Genomic DNA, 15,090 nt, shown 5'->3' on the forward strand with positions numbered 1-15,090 from the left:
GCCAAAGTAATCTTGCGCAATTGACAGAATTTTGCGATATGCTTGGTTCAAAAATGCACAAGATTAAAATTCCATTAGCAGGAGCACAAGTACAAAGGACAGGAGAGAAAAAAGTATATTATTCCCCTTTTATGTAAACATGCTTTTAGACAGTGTTTTCCAGCTTTATATTTTATTCAGATATTGACAGATCCCTATGTATGTAATACTATTGCCTCTTTTCTCTGGGAAATTTTAAAACGTCGCCGAGTTTTTTAGCCATTGCAACTGTCATTAAGGCAGAGGTTCTTCTTTTTAATTTTTGTTATTATATCAAGATCTGAAAGGCTGGCTTATAATGACATTTTTCAGGGGAGATGTGGGGCATATATTAACTTTTTAGTCCCTAGCAGTGGCGTAGCTAGGGGGGGGCGGTGGGGGCGGTCCGCCCCAGGTGGCACTAGTTTGGGGGCGGCGGCCTTTGTAGTTTAGTTGGGGACACTCACTGATACTACTGTCAGTCAGTGTAGCTATGCCTCTGGCTTTACTGCAGCTAAACAGGAAATGAATTTGAAATAATAATGAAGGAATGCGGATTAATACATTATTTTCCATCCATGCCTTCCTGCCTCCCCGAGCGCCTGACAATATTGAAAAGACAGGAACGTCAGCGATGCGGCGGTCTCTCGGGCTTGCAGGAGGCAGCAACGCTTTAATGCAGCAGCAAACTACACCGCAGTGGAGGCTGCGCAAAAGGCCTGCGCGGGAAAGTGCAGCGGGAGCGGTATTATGTGCAGGAAGGTGGACTTTATTTTACACTGTGCATACTGTAAATGGCGGCAGGAGCGGCATTCGGAAGCATAGCTTCTGGCTTCCTTCCCAGCATGTCGCTGTAGGCACAAGCTTGGTGCGAGTTTTCTGAGTCAAGTGCGTGTTATTCACAACAGTTCCATGATGTATGCCAGCTCTGCTGCTACCCGCAGATGTGCTGCCAGCAGCTGGGCTCAGTAAATTAAGATTTAAATATCTGCCCTCTGCGCTGGAGCAGGCTGAGTGTGCTAAAATGTAGCAAATATGCCCGGGACCATATTTCCTGCGGCCTGCGGCGCCGCGCGGCTTTCAGACGCACTACCACACTGAGACTGACTAGGGGGCCGCCCGGGATTAAATCCGGATGTGACCGCCGTAGTGCCTCGTCAAGACCTGAAGGAAGAGGAAGTGAGGTAGGTCAGATTCGGTGGGGAACTTAAATCTGAGTCTGACTCGACTCAAGTGACAGTCCTTGGTGCGCTGCTGACTGCACATTAGAATACATTTATGAAACCCCCCGGCGCTGCCAGAAGGGCGACCAGATCAAGACCAGTGTCAGTGACTGATTCATTTCTGTCACAGAGACACTCACGGCCGCCGCGCATCAGTGGCATCAACATCGTGGTGATGATGATCACGGGCACAAAGTGGTGCGGCCAGTTGGGGGACGGGTCAGTGACTCAGTCTGGGAGAAGACTGGCGAGTGCATCATGCAGTGTGCTGCAGCTGTGCAGCCACTATTCGAAGCCCTGTGCGGCAAGCAGACAGTCTGAACAGTTCATTAAGTGTGTGTTACTTTGGCCAATGCGTGCAGAGCCGTTACTGACTTTGCTGTACACAGTTTATTATAACTTGTGTCAGCGCCGCTGCGAGGGGCACGCACAGTGTCTGATCTGATAACATTGGGCTGGTGCTATTGACTCGCTCCACGTCTCTTATTTATATGCCATTCTTTGCGGTTTTTATTATATGTTTCACAGACGCATGTTTTAAACATGCTAATTATGTGATTGGCAAATGTCAACCACATGTTCCAGAGACTAGTAACGACATACATAATATATACACAAAAAGCAAGCCCTGCACACAATAGTGATGTACTGAACAGTACAGGTGCCATCAGCATATTGCACTGATGCTAGTGAAGTATTGTGCACTACATGCGTTAGTGATGTGCTCTCCAGACACTAGTGCTGTACTGCACTCGGCAGATACCAGCATGGTGCTGTGGGGTGTCAGTAACAACTTTAGCTCATTCTAGTTATATACCTTATGGATGCTAGTGACGAACCAGGCCTGGCTTGATTTCACACAGACTACATTGGGCTGGCTGGACTGAGCTCTGCACCAGACACCAACGTTGCAGGCTATCAGCAGTCTGTGCTGCGCACTCTGACGCCTCTGCCCCAGGGTCAAGAGAGCCTCTCCCTGTAGCACCACTGAGGCCACTAACTTGGGAAAAACTTGACTAATGTCTGCCTTGCGGCTGGTCGCCTTGCGACTGCCTTGTGCCCCGAGAGAGAGCCCCTTCCGGTGCCCCTGCCTTGCTATTGACGCCAGCAGCACTAAATTGAGACAACACGGAGAGCAGCACTGGAGCCATTCTGGCACATTCAGCGTTTCCCACTCTCTGGTAAGGTTGCTAAATACTGCCATACTGGTCATTTGTTTATGTTGATTTAAAGCTCAAGCATGACAAAATTATAAAAAAAACATTGTCTTCATAAAGTTTATACATGTTACAATGGGCTTTGTCTTTATTTACATTAATTATGAGACAGTTATGTTTAACTTCGCAGCTTCAAAACACTTAAAAGTATGCACTGATGAGGGAAAAAATCTCGGCTTTTTGTATGACCCCGAGCCAGGACAATACAATACGGATCATGCCAGTAAAAACAACAGATTAGTGGTAACCCTATAGTGACTGGTACAGTAGGACCTAGCTGGGATCTACTGCGGTAACAGTGAGCAATAGTGAAGGCAATAATCCAAACAGGCCAGTCCAACCCTGGTCAGGCTCAGGTTCTTCCTAATGGCGGGAGGGTGAATGTGCACACTGAGCAGCATTTGCTGCTGCTTTTGGGCCAGTCCAAGCCTGGTTGGAGCTTCTTATTATTGTGGTGGGGGAGAAGGCTTTAAATTACATTTTTGTCAGAGGGTGTCTCTGAGTGTCACTTAACACCAAGTACGATAATGTGGCCCATCCATAGCTGCTTCCTGTTGTGTGTTTCATGTGAATTGTAACACTGTGAAACCTGACTTGTTAATCCTAAACACTTTGCATGCTGACATTAATAGTTTTGTCTTTTCCTATCAGAATGAATGCACATACAATATCCACAGTACAAAATGCACCTAGTTATGGAAAGCAGATGTGCTGTGATCAATAGGAAGTGCACTGCAGCAGTTTAAAGATCTTTTTCGAGCTTCTCACAGCTCAAAAGGGTATAATTTGTATTGTTTATTCATTTCCATGGACTTCATTGCTAGGTTAATTAAAAATTGTCACTCATAGTGGTTGAAATGTCACTCATAATTGCACTGCAATTTAAAAAATGTCACACAGCAATCTGAAACCTTAGCTGCTATGCCGGCGTGGCTGCCACGCAGTGACACACTTGCTGGGATAGGGGAGCAGTTGAGACTCAGACCGATGTGTGGGAAGGGGACACATTGCATTGGGTGTGTTGAATGCTGTGGTGAGCAGGATTTGAGCGTGGCTGTGCCCACCTGTGGAATTGTTCTGTGTGGATGGTGGGGTGAGACATAGGCCGTTCGGCACATGGGTCGGGGCGGTGAGAGATGGGCCCAGACTGTGGCGGGATGTGGGAGTCCCTGGCACGGATCTCGATTACCTCGGGCCTATACTGTGGATTAATTGGAGTCAGCTGACTCGCAGACTCCGGCCACCGCGGTGAGCATGTGCGTGATGGCATGGTTGCTGGGCAGGCCTCGGGAGAGCCTGTGGGACGCGCGTGCCGATCACAATCAGGTAGGCTGACGGATATGTTTGGAGGTATTAGGAAGAATCACACCGGTATGGATGGGCGAGTGGCCCCGGAGTGCTATGCGCAGCCCTCTGCGGCTGCGAGTTCGAATGGTTGACACTTGCTTGCACTGGTTGGTGGACTGGTGTGGAGCCGGCATTCCGGTGATACATGTGAGAAATATTTGTGACTGAGGTTTGACAGTGGGGTGAGATTCGAAATTCGAGTCGAGACTTGGCCTCGCACGGTCATGGGGCTGCGGATGCCATGGGCGGCAGTCTGTGGGATGGCCCCGGGCGCCACGGGCTCTAGCTACGCCCCTGGTCCCTAGGCGTTTTTATTTAGATGTAGATGATCAAGAAGGACGGAATAAATGTAGGTTGTTTTGGGATTCTCAACTACTATTATTTGAAGTGATGGATTTTATCTGCATCTTAGTATTGAACTTGCTACAAATCTGACTGTTTTTTTAGAAATACTTTCTTAGTTTCAAAACAGTTATGTGTATTTATTGTACTTTTATGCGTTTTAATGAATGCGAATAGAACTTGTATGACTGACTGACTGAAACCATTACGCCAAGTCACATAATGGAGATTTCGTTAGGGTAAAATTCCTTTTGTGAGAGCACAGGAACAACGTGAACAAGCACAATGTAAGACGCATGCATCATGTGGGATTTTGTACCATTTATGTTAGTGCCAAATGCTTCCTTGCTTCTAAAATAGACGTCAAATTGCATTTTGGGCTAAAACAATTGTGCAAAATGCAGAGCAGTATTTTGCATAATAACACATAGCTTAATGTTCGTTTTTGGGCATTTTGCATAATTTCCACAAAGGAATCAATGCAAGCTTTGCCGTGGCCTAGTTGATACTATAACCCTTATAACAATGTTTTGCCGTTTTTAGGCGTTTTGTCTTTTTAGGATACTTATAAAAATGGTTATACACTATGACTACTGCTTGACCATCGTTTGTAAGAAAGGGATGGCTTTTTTTCAAAATGTCTCACATGGTTGTGGCTAGGGTTTTTATTATTTATGTGCGCCTCAATTGATAAAGACCTCAAAAAATAGACCTGTGTGTTTACTTGGCTCAATAGGTGGAATTTAAGTTAAACATCTTGTGTTATGTGGAAGGGTTTTTAGGAGTATGTCAAAGACTAGTGATGGGCAGATATTATTTTGAGCAATTCAAACTCATGCAATTCCTTTCCACCGAAGGCATTGTTCAGTCGACTATGATACTGTTTTATACGAGCCTCCGGACTAGCTTCTTTAAATTGAAAAAAGACTTGGTGGCACCAGCTCAACAGAGGAAACAAATCCCATGCTGGTGTAATATACTGTGGATAGGGTGGAGATAAACGTGGCAAAGCAGCTGCACTGGTGCTGCCCCTGAAGAACTCCTATGTGATGCAGCCATAAATGGAGTGATTAAAATGAAATAGTGGTAGAGCTAGAAACCCGTGCCACTTTATTAGAACACTGCAGAAAGGCATGTGATCCAAGAGGTTAGCGTGTTTATTGCCTTGGACAGTTCTAAGAGATCTACTTTTTTTATAAGTTCAAGAAAAGGTTTATTGAAAAGATTAATATAGTCATAGAAACAATACTTCGTATAGATAATCATATACCAATGCATAAGAACAAAAAATAGTAAAAAATAAAAATAATCATATACAATAGCCGCTAAGATAATAAAAAGATAACATAGAAATGATATAAATACGGTTCAAGGATCACAAGAATCGTAAATAACAGTATATGTCAAAAGTACACAGTTTAAAAAATATATATATTATGGGAAATAATAAATTAAACAAGGTCATATACAAACAGTAGGACGTCAAGGAGGTTTGGTAACTTCTTGTAGTGAAGGAGCAAGTGGAGAAGCCTTCATGAATCATTTAGAAAGTGTGTGAGGGGGGACCAAAGGCATAATCGTTTCGTAGCAAGAGAGATAGGGTGAACGAGTGCTGTATCTAGGCGATGATTGTGACACACAGCATACCACAAAGCTAAGTAAGATAGTTTAGAGGAATCTTTCCAATTTTTGGTTATCTGCTGAAAAGCTACAGAGATCTACTTTGAGCAGGAGGATTTCTTCGACAACTTGGAGTGCCTTCTCTGCTTCTCCCTTTAGCCAGCATATACGTATTTTCAACATGAGATTGCTGTTGACCACAGGTCTTTTGTCCAACTGGATTATATGCACCATAAATATTCTTTCAGTGAAACCTTAAATCTACCTCTCTCAAAAAATGGTGAGGACGCAGTTGATATGTGAATGAGAGAATGGATCGTAGTTCTGGTGTATCCAGCATAAAACACCATCAAAAAGCATGTTCCTCTGTACAATGGATGCTGTAGACCTCTTGAAACACAAAGCAGTCATTCCACTGTGATGCCACAATTGGAAATTTGTGAATCAAAACTCTGGTCTACGTCTATGTATGCAAACAAACAGATATATAAATAAATAAATACACTTTTGGGTCTAAAGACCACTTCTGGCATGGGGTGAAACTTCTCTCTGAAACCAGGTATGATGAAATATATTAAGAGACACGTCATATCCTTCAGTTGTTCTAACTCTGTGAAGTTCACTTCAAAACCATTTAGGAGGAAAATGAGAGGGATCCATAGCTCCTGGATCATTCTGTGATTTGAAATTTCTTCCAGCACTACTGCCATATTCAATATCATAGTGATAATAATTCATCTTTGCTATGCTGTCCTTGTTCAGGTTACCTGTAAAGCATAGCATTTGCCGCCGTGAGCAAAATTAGGCAAGAGTAATTAGAACTCAGAGAAAAGTTAAGTTTCCAGTAATCGCTTAAAGTCAAATGAGTTTTAGTATATATAGAGTAGGAGCCGGTTCCCACGTGACCCCAAGCTGTCTGCTTTGCCAGTAAAGCCTGAGTTTCCTTCAGAAAGTTCCTCAATGTAAAGAAGCATGGAGTGGAAGAATAATTGGGGAATGGGCTGCCCTGTTGTCGTTCCGTGGGCAGCAACCAACCAGCATCATACATTCTCCATTTATAAAAAAAAGATGTTTGTGATTCTCAGTATTCATGAAGGCAGGTGCAAAAATCATGATCGATATCATCCTTCCATCTGCAGTCTTTCCTGTATCTTCAATCATTGTTGCAAATGCAATCTAGTTAATATTTGCAAACATTCACTTTCATTTATAAAAATTATAAGGAGCATTGTTTACCATAGGTCAGCATCTCCTCACAGTGCAGCGTCTGCATCCACAAATCCCCAATTGTTCCCAAAAGCCAGGACTTGGAAAATGTTTCAATGGTGAATGGCTCCTCCAGGCTACTTGGTGGGGAGACCAATTTAGGGTCTCCCCTATCCAAGATCACACCAAGAGGCGAACGACATTTACAACGCGGTTGTTACACTGCGCTACATTTACATCGTGGTCATTAAAACGCAATTCATTACTACGACTTGCGCTGTATGGCGCTATACACTAAGGAATAGGATGACTTACTATTCCAACACCTTCCCTACTGTAGTAAATCATATTATTCCTAAGTCCAGCACCCTCCAGCGCAAGTCGTTGTAACGACTTGCGTTGTAATAACTGTGATGTAACGTACCGCGATGTAAATCATTGCATTTGAACGTCACATATTTACATCAAGAGTCTCCCTGTGGATCAATACATCTGCAGTTTGGCGGTCCCTAATACTCAAACAAAACTGAGACATACAGGGAACCTCGAGGAACAAAAAAAACATGGTGAGGATGTACAGGTCCATGATCAGGCAGGAACAATTGTCCTGTTAGAATGTTTATGCTCTGTCCATGGATGCTTTGTAGTCAGCTAGGGACTGCCATTCACTCTTTATGGATCTGCAATGCAGTGCTGGCATCTACTAGGCAGGCTTGCCTTGTACTTTTGTGAAGAAACATCTTCCCCACCTATTTCTGAAGTGAACCTTGCTTTTTTACAGATTGCACGAAGGCGGCCTAGAATAAGGAAGGAAGAGTTACAAGGATTTAGAAAGACCAAGAGAAGAATTTCATGTGGAAAATTCAGTGTTCTTGAAAGAGGAAGTTGATTGGGTCACCTTAAAAGGTGTATGGAAATAGCTTCTGGGGCTGGCACTTGTCAGTCGAATATCAGTTAGTGAGGATGAGATAATTGTTGTTTGCCAGTTACAGGCAGACCTTAAGGTATGGATGTGTGTTCTATTTACAAATAGTGATAAAGTCTCAAAAAATTCTCAAACCCCAGCAGCAAAGGTCATATTTCCCTGTTTGCCCTAGAGAAGAGTGGAATTTGTACGTATCTGTCAGTTTGATATATCTATTGTACCCAGGAGGCTACTACCCATAGTGGGCCATCATTTTAATTGCTGTCCTTGTGCCTTTTAAAGGAATCATAAAAAATGTAATCTTATCTTTACTCAAAGAGAATCGTCCACAAAATGCAGCTCCAGATCATCCAGGAACAAATAAGCAGGTTCAGCACTTCAATGTGACCTCAAATAGATATGATCAGTTAGGTTTTTTTCTGACTATATCAGAGCAGTGGCTCGAAATAAAGGGACAAACTGGCACATGCATCAACGTAGGCTTTTGCGATTCCTTAATTGCGATTATTAAGGAATCGCAATTAAGGAATTGCAAAAGCCTATGCATGTAGGAATCGCTATAAAAATAGCGATTCCTACACATTCCTTAATAGCGACTCGCAAATTGCGAGTCGCAATTAAGGAATGCTGTCCCATTCATTCCTATGGGCCTCCAGGCCCATAGGAATGAATTGGAGATTGCATGAGCAATTTGCGAGTACCAGTAGGTACTCGCAAATAGCTCATGCAATTTCAAGGGTGCTAGGGTGTCAAAATGACACCCTTTTGCACCCCTGAAATTGATCTGTGCAAATATGTTGCACACACACATGCCTTAAGGGCATGAGTGTGCGCAACATGAAACTTTGAAAAATGCACAAAAGTGCATTTTTCAAAGTTTTTGCAAATTACCATGAAGTTCAACTTCATGGTAATCTGCGCCCCCTATTAGCAAAATCGCATTTTTTTTTACTTTAATGCATTGCATTTAAGGAATCTCAATTTGGGATTCCTTAAATGCAATCGCAATTTAAGTAATCGCAATTTAGAGATTCCTTAAATTGCGATTTTTTGCATTTGGGATGATGCATCCCAAATGCAAAAATACCGGTCGCAAAGGGGCAGATTCTGAGAATCTGCCCGTTTGCGACCGGTTTTTCCTTTGATGCATGTGCCTGAAAATGTCTGATGAAAGTACCTACCTCCGTATTATTTGATCCTGTTTAATGCATATGGCTCTTTTTGCAGCTGGAACCGTGAAGGTTTTGTTCAGGCGCTGGCCATGATGTTTGCCATTGAGGAAATCAACAACTCATCGACTTTTCTCCCTGGAAGGCGCTTGGGTTATGAGATTTATGACACCTGCAGGCAGCCTAGAGTCATGATGCACAACGCCATGCTGTTCATCACCGAGAGCCGTTCCCAAGATATTTCAGCCCGCTGCAACCTCACAGCGTACAGTACCCGGATCTGGGCAGTAATTGGGCCGGGCTCCTCTGAGGTCGCCATGCCAACAGTGAAACTGCTCAGCACCTTCCTCATTCCGCAGGTTAGAGACTTTTATGGATTCTGATGTTGCTTGTAAGAGCAAAACAATGTAATTTTTTAAAAACATTTATTAAGAGGGTGTTTTTAGGAGAACTCATTTTGACTTCTGGAGAAACTCAGGATAGTGTGGCTTGTAGCTGAATATGGGTTGAAATTACTGTTGCCCAATTGAAAATAGTTTCCAATAGAACCAATGTTATCATATTTGTAGTTGAACATTGTTTTATATGTGTCTAGCTGGAACATTCTTAATGTATGTCCAGAAATAACAAGGATGCTTCCACCCAGAACAAATAGAAACAATTGATAACTTTTCCTACAGTCCATATGGTAATTGTTAGACTTCATGGCTTACTTTCTCTGCCCTGAGGAGACCAAAGAGGGAACACTGTATAAGAGAAAAGAAAACAAATTTACCTGTGCTAGCCCAGTTATTCTTTATTTTCTCCTATGAGGTACAAGTTATTTTATTTTTTATTTATTAGAATCCCAAATTGTTTGAGTTATGCTTAGTGAGCATGGCATAGGGTGTTTTTACAACTTTCTCCTTTAGTCTTTATTCCTGGTAAAAGTATTATTTTACTCTTCCCTCTCCAAACAGAGAGTAGGGCTGTCACTTGACACACTCTAATGCTTTGGGTGGCTCAGTACATAGTAGGGTAAGCCTTACCCACTTGAAGATTGACCAAGACGTCTCACCCAAACAGGTGATATCATCACTTAAAAATGAATGTCCTGCACCCCAGGTAGTGACACTACAGGTATTGCTATGTAAGACAGGCCCACTGTCCTTGCCCCAATGGCTTGAGCACCAGCTGAGTTAACGCTGATCTGGAAGCCACTCTGTTGGAAGTAACATGAGCAGTCTCAACAAAGCTCCCACCCAAGCACTAACAAGTCAGGAAGTGAAATAGGCAATTGACTCACTAGCTCTTCTGGAGTACGACCCATGCTGAATTCTGCAAGATCCAGAGGTCAAGTGTTAGCAGTGTTGAGCCAAGAATTAATTCAGGCTGCCCCCCACATATCGTTTCAAATGTAGATGAGTTCCTAACCGAGCTAACCTTGACTAAGAAATCATGCACCAGGAAGTGACATTACCACTTTACCTAGAAGTCCTGCTCAAGGCAATTTCATACGTATATTACATTTTTGCAATTTGCATAGTGAATATTTGCCATTGGTCTGGCGTTGTAAGAAGGCTTTCAATAGTCTTGTGGTGACTTCCCACTAGGTTCCAAAAGTTTCCACTTTATTCCAGAGTCCAGTTTGGCTTGTGCTGACATTTCACAGGTTTTTGTTCCTGTTTATATATTAGCTAATTTCCTCTATCATGTTTTTCGAGCACCAGGTCATTCATTTGCAAATGAGTGCTGATAGCTGACTGAATCACTAGTTATTTAAGCATACTCTGGGTCCGTAGAGATTTCAGTTACTGGGCATATGGATGTTTGCGTGCACCATTTCTTGGTGGAAGGTGAAATTGAGGTACTGTGAAAGCCAATAGCATGGTATTCCTGGACTTTGTAGGATCTCAGGAGTCAATTGTAATGTATTCTGTTGGGTGTTAATGTGTGTCATGGTGGTAGCTGCCATTTTGAGTATGATGATTTCCAGTTACATAGAGTATGGATGCTTTGTTAGATTTCTGAGGGGTGTTCTCTTCAATATGTTCTTTTATTTTTTTCGTGTCTGGTGTGTATCGATGGAAGAGTTGTGAGCAAGTGAAAACTGGGTATAAGGAATATTGTGTTGGGTGCGTAAATAATGCTCTTTCTAGTTTGCTTTATTGGGAGCAGAGTCATAGCTAACTATAGATGTATCTGACAATGTTTTATCCCCAACCTAAATTATTCTTGACCCTCAGAGTCATGATATCCTGGAAAGAAGTATTACAGAAGATGACTGTGATCTTGATGGAGGCCTTACGTTCACACAAAAAAACCGTGTCTTGCACCCGCACAACATTTCGATGAGACAAGCATGCCCAGAATTGCTTTGCAACACACATGTGCGACAGTGGGTGGATAGGATTTAACCCAAAAGTAGCCTGGCCATCAGCCACATTTGTGTTTGATGAATGGTATTCCTTTCTTTCCCACCTTCCATAAATCCTTATTTCTTGACATCTTCAGTTCAGCACGAGGGGCAGATATATTGCTAGGCACAAGAGACTAGCATGGAATCAGCCCACCAGTGTCTCTGGTACAAACTCTATGCTAAGATCACCAGATATGACCTAATAGTGCAGTCTTCCTCAAAATTATTATTTTTATGTTATCAGTCTAAGTATGATGTTCTAGTTACGACTGTCTTTCTGTTCTAACCCCCTTCTTTTCTTTTCTTTCTCATTCTATTTTTCTTATTCCATTTGTTTTATTATTCAGACAGAAGGTCACTTCACCACATGCTGACTTGTACTCTAGTGAATGCATTGCCATGTAAAATGATATTCTGCGAATGGAAATGTATGATATGCATACTGGCTAGTATACACAGTTCAAAAATAAACAAATACATTTTTTTTAAAAATCAGTCGAAGTACGATGAGACCAACAGTTCGCAGTTACCAAAAAGATCAGGTGCACATCTGGGATCCTTTATGGAGAGTCATGAGGTGTGGCAGTCAGGTTAGTCCTAGTATATTCATGAAAACTTATGAAGACATATTTTGTTTTTCAGATCAGCTATGCAATCACTTCTGACAAGTTCAGTGATAAAAGCATCTTCAAGTCATTTCTACGGACAGTGCCGAGTGACCAGGGTCAGGTGCGAGGGATGATTGAGCTGGTTGCTCACTTCCATTGGAACTGGGTGGCCACACTAGCCAGCGATGATGAGTACGGAAGGGCGGCTCAAGGTCAACTGTCCAGCCTTGCTTTGCAAAGTGGAATCTGCATCGCACATGAGGGCTTGGTACCATCTTACATCACTGCTGGAGAGACTGCTGCAATCATCAGAGACATACTAAGACAAATTGACCAGAAAAATGTCTATGTGATAATCGTTTTTGTCCCAGCCACCATGTCTATGACACTCTTCCAGGAGGTTATACAGATGAACATGACCAAGGTGTGGATTGCCAGTTCTGCATGGGTGCTCTCTGACATGGTTCTGTCTCTTGCTGGAATAGAGAAAATTGGACCAGTGATTGGCTTCTCACACAGAGGGGGCATCGTGCCCGGATTCCAGGAATACCTGGCTGGGGCTTTCTCTGATATGGAACAAGGAGATAATACTCTCTCTTCTGTGATTTCTACCTCCTCAGTACACTCCTCTATCAATGAATATAAAGATGACACCATGCACAACTTTTCTGCTGCAGGTGTGCCCTGGAAACGTTTGGCGCAGCCTGCATTCAGTGTCTACACGGCAGTGCACAGTGCAGCTCGCGCCCTGCATGATATTCTCAACTGCAGCACAGAAGAATGCAGAGAGGAGGAGTCCAACATCTACCCCTGGCAAGTATGTTATGAGGCCTTCATTGTACACATTGAAATGTATGTACGGGCTGTAGTTCTATTTTGTAGACATGCTCTACCACCCACGTCAATGGATACCCCCAAATTAACTACGTGTCTGTATGTTCACATTGGTTCCAGGTATACAGAAATCGCTCAGTGGCTTCTGTACAAATGATCATTATTGATGGTGAAACCACATACATTTGACCTTTTTGATACCTAATGCTATAGACAACATACATCCCTTACAAACGTCAAAACCAGAAGTGTCCAGCTTAGATCCAAAGGACCAAATCCAGGTCAAGTTTTTAGGATTTTATCAATAGATAAGATTACATGCATACTATACATGTAACGGACCTTTGTTGGGAAGCCCTGATTTTCACATTCCATAAACTTCCTCTCGCCCACCTAAGAATATATAAATGTTTTTAAAGAACAGCTGTACCAAGGTGGAAGATCAGATGGTGGTTTGTGTAGTTTGGTCCTGGGATGTGGAGGGCTTTTAGGCGTGGGTCAGGAGCTTGAACTGGCATCTCTTCTGGACAGAGAGCCAGTGGAGGTCTTTCAGGTGGTGGGTGATGTGTATGGGCAGGTTGAAGATCAGTCTTACTGCTGCATCCTGGGATTGTCTGAAGTCTGTGTATGAGTTTGGTGGTGGTGCCGGCATAGAATATGTTGCCGTAGTCGAGCCAACTGGTGATGAGGGCTGCATGACTGTTTTCCTTGTGCTGATGGGAAGCCATTTACATTTTCGCACAGCATGCAGCCTGTGTGGGTGATGTCTGCTGATACAGTTCATATGTTTTATTCCTGCCCTAGCTTAGTGCAATTTTTTCAGAATATTGAACTCTTCTTGACCAAGGTGTGGGGATCCCAATGACAATCACTGCAGATCTGGTAATCTTGGGGATTGATGGAAATATTAACGGCTCTCGAGCTCTCATTGGGTTTTTGTCCATCTCAATGGCCATAGCTCGACTTTGTATCACCTCCCAGTGGATCACCTAGGATCACCCTACTTTTTGCAATTGGCGATCCCAGCTCCTAGCCATATATAACATCGAACTTTCAGTTTATCGTCTTAAAGGGCGACGGAGGCGGGAGAAGGGGCAAAAGCTCTGGGCTCCTATAACAGAGTGGTTACAGTAAGATTGGTTGAAACAATGCTCAAATATTAAATAATATAAATATGTAAATATCCCCTTGCAGTAGAGGTATACCGCCAGGGCTTTTTTTGGCAACCATTTGGAATTTGGAGCTACCTGTTCTTCCTTGTACAGACTGCATGAGTTTGTTGGACAGCGCTTTCGTCAATCGGCCAACTGCATAGTACTTGTTTATCTTGGCCTTCTTTCTTAATTGTTTTTTTTAGACTCGCTTAAAAAGTACCAGGCACTCACTGTATGTATAGTATATTTGTGTGTCACTGTCTTACTTATGCTTTTTGTATTCTTTATGAAAACAACAATTAAAAAAATAAAAAATAAAAAGCATGCAGCCTGTTTGGAAGCAGGCTGAGGCAATTGTGTTGATCTGACGTTTCAAGGAGAATTCACTGTCCAGTATGATGCCGAGTTTGCGGGTGTGATATGTCGGTGTGGGGGTAAATCCGAGCTCCGCTGGCCACCAGGAGCCGTTCCAAAGGGTACTGTGTCTGCCGAAGATCAGAACTTCCATTTTGTCAGTGCTGAGTTTAAGGCTGTTGTCTTTCATCCATGTGGTGACTTTCTTCATGCAGTTGTGGAAGTTGGCCTTTGTCAAAGTGGGGTTGGATGAGAGTGAGAGGACGAGCTGACTATCATTGGCACTGGAGATGATGTTGATTTTGTTCAATCTGGCGATGTGTGCGAGTTATGTTGAGTAGATGTTGAATAGGGTAGGGCTGAGTGGTGAGTCTTGGAGGACTCTGCAGATGGTGTGCTTGGGTTGCGAGGTGAAGGGAGGCAGGTGGACAATCTGGGTGCATCCCACGAGGAAGGATGCCATCCATCTGAGGGCATCATCTGTGAATCCACTCTGGCGTAGTTGATCGATAAGTGTGTGGTGGGAGATGGTGTCAAGAGCTGAAGAGGGATCAAGGAGGATGAGGGTGACGGATTCTCCTCTGTCAAGTATGTCTCGGACTCAAAATCAAGGCACCAGCAGAACCCTGGGCTTGCACAGTTCCTGAGAAACAGTCACTCTTTAGTTGCAGTGTT

The 15,090-nt window shown here is 43.2% G+C and overlaps 1 protein-coding gene across 1 annotated transcript in view; it reads left to right on the forward strand.

Moving 5' to 3' along the window:
• Positions 1-15,090, forward strand: part of LOC146868223 (taste receptor type 1 member 3-like) — an 86,873-nt gene that overhangs the window by 17,411 nt on the left and 54,372 nt on the right. Inside the window, exons 2-3 of the mRNA XM_085609522.1 lie at positions 9,126-9,426; positions 12,108-12,890. Coding sequence (XP_085465648.1) covers positions 9,126-9,426; positions 12,108-12,890 — 1,084 coding nt within the window. The remainder of the gene's footprint in view (positions 1-9,125; positions 9,427-12,107; positions 12,891-15,090) is intronic.

This window comes from Triturus cristatus, chromosome 1_2, assembly GCF_964204655.1.
Source record: "Triturus cristatus chromosome 1_2, aTriCri1.1, whole genome shotgun sequence".
Classification (NCBI taxonomy): domain Eukaryota; kingdom Metazoa; phylum Chordata; class Amphibia; order Caudata; family Salamandridae; genus Triturus; species Triturus cristatus.